The sequence below is a fragment of the Thunnus albacares genome, chromosome 13 (genome assembly GCF_914725855.1).
Source record: "Thunnus albacares chromosome 13, fThuAlb1.1, whole genome shotgun sequence".
NCBI classification, from domain to species: domain Eukaryota; kingdom Metazoa; phylum Chordata; class Actinopteri; order Scombriformes; family Scombridae; genus Thunnus; species Thunnus albacares.
In genome coordinates, this window is record NC_058118.1 from 30,308,732 (window position 1) to 30,323,708 (window position 14,977).

Sequence of the window (14,977 nt, forward strand, 5' to 3'; positions counted from 1 at the left end):
TTGATTTCTAAACCAAAATTGCCCGGTCTTTTGAATTTGGTTTTCTGGATTTTCATTGGAAAACAAAAAAGGAATAGATCACGTGATTTCATTTTTCGTTTTTGGTTTAAAATGAAAAAAGGAAAAACCACGTGACTTCAGTTTTTGGTTTCAAACACAAAAACGAATTGGCTTGTTGTTGAGCTTACTCATCCTTGAGTACAGATGATAGCTCTAGCTATTCCAAAACGAAGGCTGTGGTGTTTAAGAAAAGAAGGAAGGATGACTGTCATGTGTTGAAGACATACTGACTAACACGCCTCACATTCCAGTTCACTTTAGTTCATTTTCTTTATTATGATAAATCTTAATTTGCTGACATTTTTGATGTGTCCATTCCGGTTCTTTGTCATGGTCTATGCATATGCACCTTCCCATTCACTTAAATTAGAAAGCATGTCCAAACTTTTAATTGACACTGTATATAGTAAAAATAAAGAAAATAAAGCTAAACACACATTTGGCATCATATTAACCACTAAATGTAGCCTAGAGTTTAATGTTTTTTGCATGGAAAACGAGGCATAAATTGCTTTACTGGTACTTAGTGTACCAACATAGCATGTTAGCATGCCCTGTTGTTTCATAGGCTAAATACAAAGGGTTACTTTTTTTAAAGAAAAGATGAGTAGGGTAAATATGCATCCATCATTCTTAATTATTTGTTGATGTATCTATCTGAACTTTTCTATTACTTTCTTCTGTTGGGCCTCAAACCATGAGGTCACACAGAGAAGGCCTACATGTAACCTGTGAGGCCTGACCACGAGGTGCTTGTTCCTTTGTTTTCCCCGAGACAAAGGAATAGCGCCAAATATGCTGCTTACAGACAATGGGAGTCCATTGCAAACTTCATTTCCAAGGATGCTTTGCGATTTTCACACCTCAGCCGGGAACAGTCAACATACAGTCTCATTGGCGGAGACGCTCCTGCACAGTGGAGGGTCCTGATGACGCAGCCATGACATCACTGCCCCTTTAAAAACTGAACGTGCCCTGAAGCACATGCCTTTCCCATGTCACTGAGCTAGGGCTCACTTCTGTTCCTCTGTGAGTCAGCTGACTAAAGGGCGTACCCTATGCACGTGTTTTCCGCTCATCGAAGACTCACCTCGTCAGACGAGACGAGACTTCGCCCGTGTTCACCCAAACACATTCCTGGATCCGAGAGAGACCGCTGCTGCAACCAGCGTCGTCAAATTCCCTCGAGACGGAAGAAACGCTTCTTCACTGAGTCGACTCTGCTGTTCTCTCCGCCACGCCGCTGAGAGCCAGCTGCCTTGCTTTTTGCCGACCGTGCGAGAACGGCCACCGCCTGCATCCGAGCCCAGGACAAAGCCGGACATAACGACGGACTACACACACACCCTGCTCGCTTTCTGAAGTGACCAAGTAAGAGGCATAAGTCTGGGCAGAGGCAGTGTTAGTTGTGTGTTCTTATCAGCATCAGTTGCTGTTGTATAGCATTTAGCTTTTAGCTTTATTGTTGTTGTTTTGTTGTGTTGTTGACGGACCGCCGAGTCCAGTTTTCCTGCTTTACTCTTAGGGAGTATTTCAAGTTTGCTGCCTTTTTAGTTGTGTTCACCACGCTAGACTGTTTTGTGTTTGTCCCGCTCGGGACTACTGCTGTGTTTGTGCCATCGTGGGCGAGGAAGTAAGTTGCTTTGTCGGTCAGAAACCAGACAACGTGCGTTACGGACTGCCGTCCGTACACACGCTGTCTGTGGACAAAGGAAGCGCTTCTCTTCCTCTCACGATCACTTTCTCTCCTTCTTTCCTCTCCCTTCCGACCTACACATACACACACACACACACACGCACCGACATCTTTTGCACATCTGATGGTCAGATAACGTCGGACAAAGCTTCGCTTTGTCTTTCCTTATCCGCCATCAGACACGTGTGTTTTTCAGAGAAGTCGGTGAGTGCGAGACGCTGTCCACCAGGCGGCGCCATCTTGCTTCTGTCTAACCAAGACACCACCATACTCCTGCCATCCGGTTCTCGCGCGACATGACTTCCTCCCATAGTCACGTCCGCATCGCAGACTGACGACATTGTCACGTCAGGCCCTGTTGCCATCTTGTCGCACGCACGCACGCACGCACACGCACACACATACACCTGCATGTGTCCAACCCTGTACATAGCTGTTTGTGTTTGTTTGGTAGAATTAGATTTTAGGATAGTTGTTTATTGAATGAAGCATTTGTTAACTTTGTTAATTTTGCTAAGTTTAATAAACACTGTTATATCTTTAAAGGGAAGTTCTTCTGTCATTATTGTGTGTAATATTGTGAAAAGTGGCTGATTGAAGGAGTCAGAGCTCGAATTCAACCCTTCTTTGTTCACCCTTGAATATTGATATCTCTCAGATATTAACGTTCTAGGTGAACTCCCATTTATGAGATTACCTTGTTTGGTTATTGGTCCCGGTTTCCGGGTGGCGCCCCGTATTTGTTAATTCATATTAATAATTCTATTGATTATCATAATTAGTTAATTATCCTTGATGATTGATAAATTGCAAATAATCAACTGTGTTCCTCACAGATCCAACAGTTGGTGCCCAAATTATTGATTAAGGTTAACAATATCTTATTTTCATAATTCATAATTATCTATGATAATCATGAATTATTATCTAGGATAATTATGAATTATTGCTAATAACCAAACGCACTACTGCCCGTCCCAACACTTCCATCACTGAGAATTTCGAAACATGCTATGTAGGTGAGAATAGTAAGTACAATATCTATTGAATAACACACTGCATTTTTCATGTGCCTCCTGATCACTTGTAGTGGTTTTGGATTAGCCTTACACCTTAACTTTAACTTTAAAGCAGGATAATTTAGACTGCTCATGAATTAGAGTGAAAAGTTTTGGTGGAAGGGAGGGTGAACAGGGTGACAAACATTACTGACGTAACCGATTCCCCTAAAGATAAAATCAAGTCTATAAATGTTGCATCAGAGGAGATCTTGATCAGTGCTGGTGGATGTTACCAGCAATGAGCAGGGAGACACAAGAAAGAGAAGACGAGATTGAAACCAGAGACACTCAGGTATTACTGATCTGCAAGTTTACTCACAGTTTTCATATCTTCTCAATTGTGATCGAAGTGAAAACATATGTTGCACATTAACTTCTTCAGCTTTCAGTGTTACCATAATGATTTGAAATACTATGAAAGATTTAATGTGATTTGTAATGGAATATTTATATAATAGTGTGACTTAAAACTATCTCTGATAACTTGATTACCAGTCACATTAACAGTATTATTTTGTTCTTTCAGGTTGATGGAAAACTACACCTACAACAGCCCCACATTACAGTTGGATGGGTTATATGTCTCAAAGGATTCTACATACCCTGTGTTTCTCTTTCTCTTTTTCTCCTACCTGTTTATAATTGTTGCAAATGCCGGCATTGCTTTTATTGTTTTTGTCGACAAAACCCTTCACCAGCCCATGTATCTCCTTTTCTGGAACCTGTCAATCAATGATATCCTTGGAAACTCTGTCATAGTGCCCCGTTTACTTTTAAACATGTTTCGGCTTCCCTCTGAACGCATCATCAGTTATTATGAGTGTGTGGTCCAAGCTTTCATCACACATATGTTCAGTACCACTTCTCACACCGTGCTCATGATTATGGCCTTTGACAGATATGTGGCCATCTGCAGTCCCTTACACTATGCTACCATAATGACCAACAAAATGTTGATCAAGCTGACAGTTTCTGCCTGGGGAGTGGCCTTTGTTTTGGTTGGGATTCTGCTCGGTCTGACCATACGGCTGAACCGATGCAGGACTCTGATGAGGAGCCTTTATTGTGATAATGCTGCATTGTTTAAACTCTCCTGTGAAAGTGTATTCATTAATAATGTCTATGGCCTCACTTTCACTGTAGTCCTGCTTACATGCTCTATAGGCAGCATGGTTCTCACCTATACTAAGATTACAGTAGTCTGTCTAACTAGTAAGAACAAGTCTTTGAACAGTAAAGCTCTGAAAACCTGTAGCACTCATCTGGTTGTGTATCTGATTTTGCTGCTCAGTGGAATGTCTATCATTACTCTGCATCGCTTTCCCCAGTTGTCAGACACCAGAAAATTTGTTGCCATTTTGTATCATATCATCCCCAGCAGCCTCAACCCCATTATTTATGGCATGCAGTCCAAAGAGATACGAAGATTTTTGTCAAAGTTGTTTGATTCCAAGAAGGTTTTGCCATAATTTTAAGGAGAATATTCTATGTCTATTTGTACATTCATCAACACAACATAAAATGTGATCCAAGAGTAGCCTTATGTATTCCATGTTCTTGAGAATGTCCCATGTACACAGGTGTAATATTGAGGGAGGGGGTAAGATAATTTACCTGCAACTTAAAGTAAAACATGCATATATTTGTCACTTTAAATTATGTAATTTCTTATCTGGAAACACACATGGTAGTTAATGTGTAAAAACTACAAATCAGCCTTCTGAAATGCATATCCACTTATTTCTACTTACTGTTAGTTTATGGTTATGTTGTGATGTGTTAACCACCATTAAATTGATGCCAATACCAATATCGATATTAGTGAGTTAAAGTTGGAGTGTGGGACTTTTATCTCCCCCTCCTGGCAGTGCGTGAAATTATAAGTTATGGGTATGTTGTGATGTGGTGACAGCCATTAAAAATTAAAAAGTGCCCTATTGACAACTGTGATGAAGACAATACTATTGAACATTTACTTTTAAAATGACAGAGGTCTAGAGATATGTGGGGGGAAATGGCAGGTGTTTAATATTACTGTGAATTATAATGCAGTGATTTATGGTATCTTTCTAGAAAAGATGCCCAGATTGCACCATATATTCTACTGGACAATAATATGTACTGTTGTAACAAAACAAAACAAAACAACAAAACTAACATTGTAAGATTATGTTTTATATTTTGGTTAACACTATTATTCACGGATGTAATATTGTTGACGATGTATTATTATGATTGATGATTAAAACTGATGATTAGTGTATTATTATTGTTAGTGGTGTATTTTATTGAACGTGTCCTTTTTACTTTTATGTATGCAAATTTTCCCTATGCAAAAAATTAATTAAGTATATTTAAAAAGTAACAGCCAGATATTTGAGAATTGACAACATATTGGTTGATGTAACATACATATAGTTTTTGTATGAATCCCTTAAATCAGGTTTTTACAGAACTGTGACCAAGATGGTAATTAGTTAACAGTTCACCTGTGGATAAACAATGCTTTTGGTTGACTGGTTATTACATTACTGACAATATTCTCATATACAACATTCAGACGGGTGACAAATTAAAGCAAAAACCAACATAAAGTCTCTTAGTAAGGTTTTGGGCCACCACATGCTGCCAGAACAGCTTCAATGCACCTTGGCATTGATTCTACAAGTCTGTGAACTCTACTGGGGGGATGAACACCATTCTTCCAAAAGATATTCCCTCATTTGGTGTTTTGATGATGGTGGTGGAGAGCACTGTCTAACAAGTCAGTCCAAAATCTCCCATAGGTGTTCAATTGGGTTGAGATCTGGTGACTGCGAAGGCTGTTCTTGTTTTCCATTGGAACAATTAATAAGAATGCTTCTTGTTTGGCACTGGCACCAAATTACTGCTTTCTGATTGGCTGCTGTTGGTGATCAATAACCAGACCTAAAGCTTGACTGTCAAATACCTAACTGTGCATTTGTTTAACACTCATAGATATAATTTCTATCTATATGGCTTTTTGGCTCCCTGCATGAGAAACTAATGATAATGATATTCCAATTATCCAGTTAAATCAAATCTGTTATTTGGCATCCAATTACATGCTTTTTTACTGATATAACACAGATTAATAATCAACATTAATATTCAGGGGAGACAATTAGCCTACATTTTAATTGATGGGGGCAGTAAAGGACCTGAATAATGGATAGGAGAGCGCTGGCCCAAAAAAGGTTGGGAACCACTGATATAAGATAAAGGTGATCACCAAGGTTGCCAAATTTTGACTTCAGCTTGGATTGAGATTTGTTCTCATGGGGGTGGAGGGTGAGCGTGGGCGGGTTATCCCCCGTATCTCACAGGTCTATCCAAATAAAAGTAAACTAGTCTATGCATGGGTGCCTGGTTATGTTTTAAATTGCTCCATCTGATAAACAGCCTTAGCTGACCTGGTGTGCTGAGCTCAGAATTGCAGTGATTTGAGCCAGTTGTGGCGAAGCAGAGTCTATGATTTGGCAGGAGATTTCAGAAGTTGATCCGAGAGAGATTAGAGCATGTTGGCAGCTGTGTAAAATGTAGAATTGTGTTACTAGATTTCAGCATTGAGGTTTTTTAGACTTCGCATAAGCATACCAACCTAAAAACCTATTATTGGGAATGGCAAGAAAGTTTCAGGGCATCAGAGACACAGTATCCCCGAAATCATAGTAACTCACTCTCACTCCTGCATGGCGTGGGAGGAGAGGGACAGATGCTGTGCTGCTGCCAGAGGAGCCACTGACTGAGATTACTCTGAGCAACATGCATGGGAATACATTATAACATAGATTTGTGTATATTTCTGGCTTTACCCCGATGGTCTGAATAACTTGGGGCTGCATGATGCTGCTGTTGCACTGTGCTGCTCTGTCTTGTCTGTCTGTGTGCTGTCGGTGTCTTCTTTTCGTGCTGCCTCACAGTCAATGTGTGAGAGCTGGCAGCCCTGTGATCACTCAGAACAACTTTGTATTGATTTGCAGAGACCTTCCCTCTAAGGGGACAAGTGGACCCAAACCATGCCAGCAAAATGCCCCCCACAGCAGTTACCAGGTTAAGTACTCTGTTATTGAGAAGGAAGCATTAGTACGTCATTTGGACCCTGCACCATTTTGAGGTGTATGTAGGAGCTGGGGTATCATCTCTAGAGGTTTATAGAGACCACAACCTGCTGACTCAGATGCCCAAATCAGAGACTTGTGAGATGGTCTTTGTTTTTGCAGGCCTATGAACTCAAGCATATTAAATCATATTAAAGGAACAGCTTATGTCATAGCTGATGCGTTGTCAGGATGAACAGGACGTGTACTCTGTGTTTTTCATGTGTGTTTGTGTTTGTGTGCCTTACATCATTTAGATTGCTCATGAAGTTGAGTGAAAAGTTTTGGTAGAAGGGAGGGTGAACAGGGTGACAAACATTACTGACGTAAGGATAACTGATTCCGCTGAAGATAAAATCAAGTCCATAAGACATTACAACAGAGGAGATCTTGATCAGTGCTGGTGGATGTTACCAGCAATGAGGGGGAGACATAAGAAAGAGTGGACAAGAGATTGAAACCAGAGACACTCAGGTATTACTGATCTGCAAGTTTCCTCACAGTTTTCATATCTTCTTTTAATCAGTTATGATTAAAATAAAAACATATGTTATGCACATTAACTTCTTTTAGCTTTCATTGTCCTTAATGATTCATGGAACTATAACTTCTTCAGCTTTCAGGGTTACATAATGATTTGAAATACAATGAAAGATTTAATGTGATATGTAACAGAATTTTTATATAGTTGTGTCTATATGTATATAGTTAGTTAATGCACTTATTACTGTGACTTAAAACTATCTCTGATAACTTGATTACCTGTCACACTAACAGTATCATTTTGTTCTTTCAGGTTGATGGAAAACTACACCTACAACAGCCCCACATTACAGCTGGAGTGGTCAAATGTCTTTAAGGATTTTACGTACCCTGTGTTTCTCTTTCTCTTTTTCTCCTACCTGTTTATAATTGTTGCAAATGCCGGCATTGCTTTTATTGTTTTCATCGACAAAACCCTTCACCAGCCCATGTATCTCCTTTTCTGGAACCTGTCAATCAATGACATCCTTGGAAATTCTATTATAGTTCCTCGTTTACTTATAGACATATTGCGGCCTTCCTCTGAACGCATCATCAGTTATTATGAGTGTGTGGTCCAAGCTTTTACCACACATATGTTCAGTACCACTTCCCACACTGTGCTTATGATTATGGCCTTTGACAGATATGTGGCCATCTGCAGTCCCTTACACTATGCTACCATAATGAGTAACAAAATGTTGATCAAGCTGACAGTTTCTGCCTGGGGAGTGGCCTTTGTTTTGGTTGGGATTCTGCTCGGTCTGACCATACGGCTGAGCCGATGCAGGACTCTGATCAAGAGCCTTTATTGTAGTAATGCTGCATTGTTTAAACTCTCCTGTGAAAGTGTATTCATTAATAATGTCTATGGCCTCACTTTCACTGTAGTCCTGTTTACAGGTTCTATAGGCAGCATGGTTCTCACCTATACTAAGATTACAGTAGTCTGTTTAACTAGTAAGAACAAGTCTTTGAACAGTAAAGCTCTGAAAACCTGTAGCACTCATCTGGTTGTGTATCTGATTTTGCTGCTCAGTGGAATGTCTATCATTACTCTGCATCGCTTTCCCCAGTTGTCAGACACCAGAAAATTTGTTGCCATTTTGTATCATATCATCCCCAGCAGCCTCAACCCCATTATTTATGGCATGCAGTCCAAAGAGATACGAAGATTTTTGTCAAAGTTGTTTGATTCCAAGAGGGTTTTGCCATCATTTTAAGGAGAATATTCTATGTTTATTTGTACATTTATCAACATAAATAACAGAACATGTGAACCAAGAGTAGCCTACTGTATTCCATGTTCATGAGAATGTCCCATGTACACGGTGTATAAGCAAACATAAGGTTGTCCAAAGAAAACCCACATGGGTTCCATTCTTCCAAAAAATATTCCCTCATTTGGTGTTTTGATGATGGTGGTGGAGAGCGCTGTCTAACACGTTGGTCCGAAATCTCCAATATTTGTTGAATTGGGTTGAGATCTTGTGACTGCAAAGGTCATAGCATATGATTCACATCATTTTCATACTCATCAAACCATTCAGTGACCCCTCATGCCATATGGATGGGGGCATTGTCATCCTGGAAGAGACCACTCCCATCCAGATAGAAAAGTTTCATCATAGGATAAAGGTGATCACCAGGGTTGTCAACTTTTCACTTCAGCTTGGAGTGAGATTTCTTCCTGTGGGGGGGTTACACTTTAGTCTCTCAGGTCTATCCAAATAGAAGTAAACAAGTCTATAAATGGGTGCCTGGTGTTTTAAAATGGGGGAACAAACTTGGAAAGATACATAATTGGTGAGGGCGTCTGGGGGTCATAACCCAGAAAAAAAAAAACTAATTTAAAATAAATTTCCTGCATTTCTACACCACCTAATCTCTTGGATTAAGTCAAAAAAACAGCCACCTGCGCTAATCTAGGTTAGTTAGACTGAGGATGCTATGAAAACCAAGAATGCATCAAGAACAGTATATAACTGGGTGGATCATGACATGAAATGATTATTAGAAGAATGGCTGTTTCATATTTGAAATGTTTTTCATTTCAAAAGCCTTAGCTAACCTGATGTGCTGAGCTCAGAGTTGCACTGATTTGAGCCAGTTGTGGTGAATCAGGGTCTCTTATTTGGCAGGAGATTCGAAAGGTTGATTTGAGAGAGATTTGTGCATGTTGGCAGCCATGTAAAATGTAAAATTGTAAAATTGTGGTTCTGTATGGGTGCCCTTCTAGTGAAAAAAAAGTCTAACATATTGAAGTTCAGAATCGGGTGCCCTTTCAATGAAAAAAAGGAATTAAGTGCCCTGTAGGGTGCACCCACGTTTGAGAAAACATGATGCCATGATGAGTGCCCTTTCAGTGAACAAAAAACATGGTAAAGTGCTCTTCAGGGTGCACTGTATGGGAGAAAAACATGGTGAAGTACCCCTCCAGTGAAGAAGATACTGTGCCCTATAAGAAAATTTGAAAACCAGTTATCCATTCTAGTTGACACGATAGCATGTATGGGTTTCTTGCTGCCAGTAAAAGAGAGCATGTCACGAACCAGGTGAAAAAAAACAAGTTACAAACATTACTAATATGATTGTTGAAACTGAAATCAATAACAAAAACATATCAAGATTCCTGACATAGTCTCTAGTTACGAGTCTCTTTGTTGTTATTGGTTTCAAATAATTGAAAGGTTTTATTTCCTACCGTTTCATATCCCAGATAATTTCACATATTTTCAGCTGTTTATGTTTTGTTGGTGATGCCTTTACTTCTGACAATGGCCGTGTGTAATTTTAAATTGCTGTTTACATTGTATTTACATCATTACTTTGTGTGGATTCCAGTAAAATAGCAACCACTTTGTGAAAGTTAATAGAAAAAAAAAATGATGGAAGCAGAGCTAGCCAAGCCAATAAGCAACCTTTGCAGTCCTGTGGCCAGCAGAAGCCCCCCTAGAAAGAGAGGAGGGGAAACATTTCACACAAAAAAAGCAACATAAAAGAATAAAATAAAAAGAATCACAGCTCTCTATATTAAACATCATAATAAGCATAGTGGTTATTAATTTAGTTATTTTTTATGGCAAATCAACAGCCCTTGCAGCTGAGGGTAAGGCTTGCTCCAGCACCCGTATGTGTGTGTGTGTCAGTGACAGTGTGTACATCACCCCTTGTCACAGGGTCAGTCAGAGACTCTTACGATATCTGACAAAAAAAGAAAATATTTGTCTGTACATGAAAAAAGAAAAAACAAGAGGCTCAAAGAAGAGAAGAGGCAAGGAGATACATGTATTTAAGCCTTTAGGCTCCATTTTTGGTGCCTGTATCTTAAGATAATCTGCACTAAACCACAGGAGAGCATTAGCCTCTTATATCAGCCTTAGCCACGCCATCTTGTATTTTGTATATCCACTGTCACTCTGGAGGTCTGTCTCTGTCTCGCTGAGCTGATATTATTATTATTATCATTATAAAGATAAAATGTGATGTGAAACTTTATTTTCTATTTTTTTCCAAGTCATCTGTGTGTTTACTGCCTCCTAATATACATGGAAATTATAAGAGTCAATTATTAAAATGAATAAATTTAATGGTACAAGGGTCTTCTTCAATTTAAGCCATCATCTATCATTATCATTTAAGCCATTATCTATCCATTATCTATCTAACATTATCTATGGAGCTGTGATGTTCACATCTGGTGTTATAAAGCATTTAACAGAACAATACAAGTTTAGGCAGAAATAGGCCCAGTTTGGCCTCTGCACTAAAGGGATAACGTTAATAACTTATTCTTTCCATCCCCTTTCCAGGAGCACTACTAAAGTACATGATTGGAAAAGGGTCACAGTTGCCAGTAAACATACTGTAGCTCCCACTAGTGAGTATAAAAGGGGAGTAAAATGATAGCCTTCTGCATTCTAAAAGTTAAGTCAATGTTTAATTAATTTCTTTATTTCATTGCCTTTCCAATCAGCCACCTCTACTTCTGGTGCGGAACGTGGTCATGTCATCCAAAAGACTGACAATGCTGGTAAGTTATGTGTTTTAGTCAAACCTATAGAAACAGCTACATTATGCTCTTGTTGTGGTGCCTTGTTCATTGCTCATAAATCAAAGGGGCCCCCAACCAAATTTTGATTAGGGCCCCCAAAGGACTAGGGCCAGTTCTGGATGGTGGAACTGAAAGTAGAACAACGTGACTTCTAGTCTAGTCTAGTTGTATATTTCAACTCATTAACAGCTGCGATGCCCAGTGTAATAATCCTTAATATTTCATCAGACATTATCCAAGGTAACAATGATTGATTCCCCAAGAGTTAAAAACATGTCTATAAAACACCGCAACAGAGAACATCTTGTTTGGTGCTGGTGAGTATTACCAGCAGTTAACCAGTAGAAGAAGGAGAAGACAGATTGTAACCCAAGAAGCGCAAATAGGTCTTACAGGTCTACAAAAAACTGTTTCTTCACAATTTTTATATTTTTTTTCATAATGTCTGATAACTTGTGTAAATAATATTTGCTCACTCAGCTTTAACTGTTACAGCAATAGTAAAAGACTATGGATTGTACACGCATTACCTTAGCATTAATTAATATCTGGGAAAAGCTAAAAGATTATGTTGTGTTTAATTGTACAATAAGTTTTGTTCCTAGAAAATTATTTCTCATTGGTAGATTGACTAGACAGTACATGTGACAGTAAGAACATTGTTTTGTTCTTTCAGGTTGATGGAAAACTACACCTACAACAGCTTCACGCTCCAGCTGGAGGGGTTAAATGTTTCAAAAGATTCTGTCTACCCTTTGTATTTCTTCTTCCTTTTCTCCTATCTGTTTATAATGGTTGCAAATGTTGGCATTGCTATACTGGTTTTCACTGACAAGAACCTTCACCAGCCCATGTATCTCCTTTTTTGCAACCTGCCATTTAATGACATCCTTGGAAACTCTATCTTAGTGCCTCGTTTGCTTATAGACATGTTTAGGCCTCCCTCTGAACGCCTCATTAGCTACTATGAGTGTGTGGTCCAAGCTTTTACCTCACACATGTTTGGTACCACCACTCACACTGTGCTCATGATTATGGCCTTTGACAGATATGTTGCCATCTGCAATCCTCTACGCTATGCTGTCATAATGACCAACAACATGGTGATCAAGCTGACAGTTTCTGCCTGGGGAGTGGCCTTTGTTTTGGTTGGGATTCTGCTCGGTCTGACCATTCGGTTGAACAGATGCAGGACTCTGATCACAAGTCCCTATTGTGACAATGCCTCACTTTTTATGCTCTCCTGTGAGAGTGTGTTTATTAATAATGTATATGGCCTTACTTTCACTGTAGTCTTGTTTACAGCTTCAATAGGCAGCATGGTTCTCACCTATATTAAGATTACAGTAGTTTGTCTGACTAGCAAGAACAATTCTTTGAACAGTAAAGCCTTGAAGACCTGCAGCACTCATCTGGTTGTGTATCTGATCATGGTGTTCAGTGGAATGTCCCTCATTGCTCTGCATCGCTTCCCTCAATACTCAGATTACAGAAAACTCAGTAGCATCCTGTTTCATATAATCCCTGGCAGCCTGAACCCCATTATTTATGGTGTGCAGTCTAAAGAGATACGGAAATTTTTGGCAAAGTTGTTTGAGCCCAAGAAAATCTTGCCATCATAATAATTTCCAAGTCTGATTTGTAAATTTTACAACACAAATGATATAAAATGTGAACTAAGAATGGCCTATTGTATTCCATATTCTTGTGTTTGTGCCTTGTAAAAAAAAAAAAATGGACAGGCAACCCATCCTCATTCTTTACATCACAGCACGGTAATAATACATCTTACATCTTTTCCTTCTGCCAAAATCTGAATTGACTGGGCCTGCTCAGCATTTTTATATATGCCACAGAGCATAACTTGATGTTAACTGTGTACTTGTACCATGCAGTGCACGTGTGTGGAAGCATCTGCATTGATTATGCTTCTCCACTCATTTATTCAAGTGCCCACCTGGTGCCCCCGAGGACAAAAACCGTGAAATTGCCCTCTAAGGTGCCCCCACTGTAGAGCAAACATGATAAAATGCTCTTTAAGGTGCCTGCACAAAGGAGAAAACATACCAAAGTTCTGTAATTGCTGACTTAGTTATGGGTAAATCAGGATGAAGTGCCCTATAGAGTGCCTCTATATGTGACAATCTGGAATGAAGTGCCCTCATGGGTTCCCTTTCAGTGGAAGAAAATGTGATACTGTCCTGTAAAGTACCCCACAATGAGTTGCCGTTGTAATGGGGTTCTGTATGGGTGTCCTTCTAGTGAAAAAGAAGTCTAACATACTGAAGTTCAGAATCGGGTGCCCTTTCAATGAAAAAAAGGAATTAAGTGCCCTGTAGGGTGCACCCACGTTTGAGAAAACATGATGCCATGATGAGTGCCCTTTCAGTGAACAAAAAACATGGTAAAGTGCTCTTCAGGGTGCACTGTATGGGAGAAAAACATGGTGAAGTACCCCTCCAGTGAAGAAGATACTGTGCCCTATAAGAAAATTTGAAAACCAGTTATCCATTCTAGTTGACACGATAGCATGTATGGGTTTCTTGCTGCCAGTAAAAGAGAGCATGTCACGAACCAGGTGAAAAAAAACAAGTTACAAACATTACTAATATGATTGTTAAAACTGAAATCAATAACAAAAATAAATCAAGATTCCTGACATAGTCTCTAGTTATGAGTCTCTTTGTTGTTATTGGTTTCAAATAATTGAAAGGTTTTATTTCCTACCGTTTCATATCCCAGATAATTTCACATATTTTCAGCTGTTTATGTTTTGTTGGTCATGCTTTTACTTCTGACAATGGCCGCGTGTAATTTTAAATTGCTGTTTACATTGTATTTACATCATCACTTTGTGTGGATTCCAGGAAACTAGCAACCACTTTGTGAAAGTTAATAGAAAAAAAAAATGATGGCAGCAGAGCCAGCCAAGCGGAGGGGAAAAATTTCACACAAAAAAAGCAACATAAAAGAATAAAATAAAAAGAAACACAGCTCTCTATATTAAACATCATAATAAGCATAGTGGTTATTAATTTAGTTGTTTTTTATGGCAAATCAACAGCCCTTGCAGCTGAGGGTAAGGCTTGTTCCAGCACCCGTATGTGTGTGTGTGTGTGTGTGTGTCAGTGACAGTGTGTACATCACCCCTTGTCACAGGGTCAGTCAGAGACTCTTACGATATCTGACAAAAAAAGAAAATATTTGTCTGTACATGAAAAAAGAAAAAACAAGAGGCTCAAAGAAGAGAAGAGGCAAGGAGATACATGTATTTAAGCCTTTAGGCTCCATTTTTGGTGCCTGTATCTTAAGATAATCTGCACTAAACCACAGGAGAGCATTAGCCTCTTATATCAGCCTTAGCCACGCCATCTTGTATTTTATATATCCACTGTCACTCTGGAGGTCTGTCTCTGTCTCGCTGAGCTGATATTATTATTATTGTCATCATAAAGATAAAATG

At 39.2% G+C, this 14,977-nt stretch overlaps 3 protein-coding genes across 3 annotated transcripts; all 3 read left to right on the forward strand.

Moving 5' to 3' along the window:
* The first annotated feature begins 3,344 nt into the window (after nucleotides 1-3,344).
* LOC122995541 (olfactory receptor 52K1-like) lies at nucleotides 3,345-5,033 on the forward strand. Its single transcript, XM_044370835.1, has one exon. The coding sequence runs from the start codon at nucleotides 3,348-3,350 to the stop codon at nucleotides 4,284-4,286; it is 939 nt and encodes a 312-aa protein (XP_044226770.1). The 5' UTR covers nucleotides 3,345-3,347; the 3' UTR covers nucleotides 4,287-5,033.
* A 2,702-nt stretch (nucleotides 5,034-7,735) lies between these two features.
* Nucleotides 7,736-8,683, forward strand: LOC122995483 (olfactory receptor 11-like). The gene has a single exon (XM_044370759.1). The coding sequence runs from the start codon at nucleotides 7,739-7,741 to the stop codon at nucleotides 8,681-8,683; it is 945 nt and encodes a 314-aa protein (XP_044226694.1). The 5' UTR covers nucleotides 7,736-7,738.
* Nucleotides 8,684-12,191: 3,508 nt separating this feature from the next.
* Nucleotides 12,192-13,136, forward strand: LOC122995561 (olfactory receptor 146-like). Its single transcript, XM_044370870.1, has one exon. It carries the CDS (start codon nucleotides 12,195-12,197, stop codon nucleotides 13,134-13,136), a length of 942 nt encoding a protein of 313 aa, XP_044226805.1. The 5' UTR covers nucleotides 12,192-12,194.
* The last annotated feature ends 1,841 nt before the right edge of the window (nucleotides 13,137-14,977 follow it).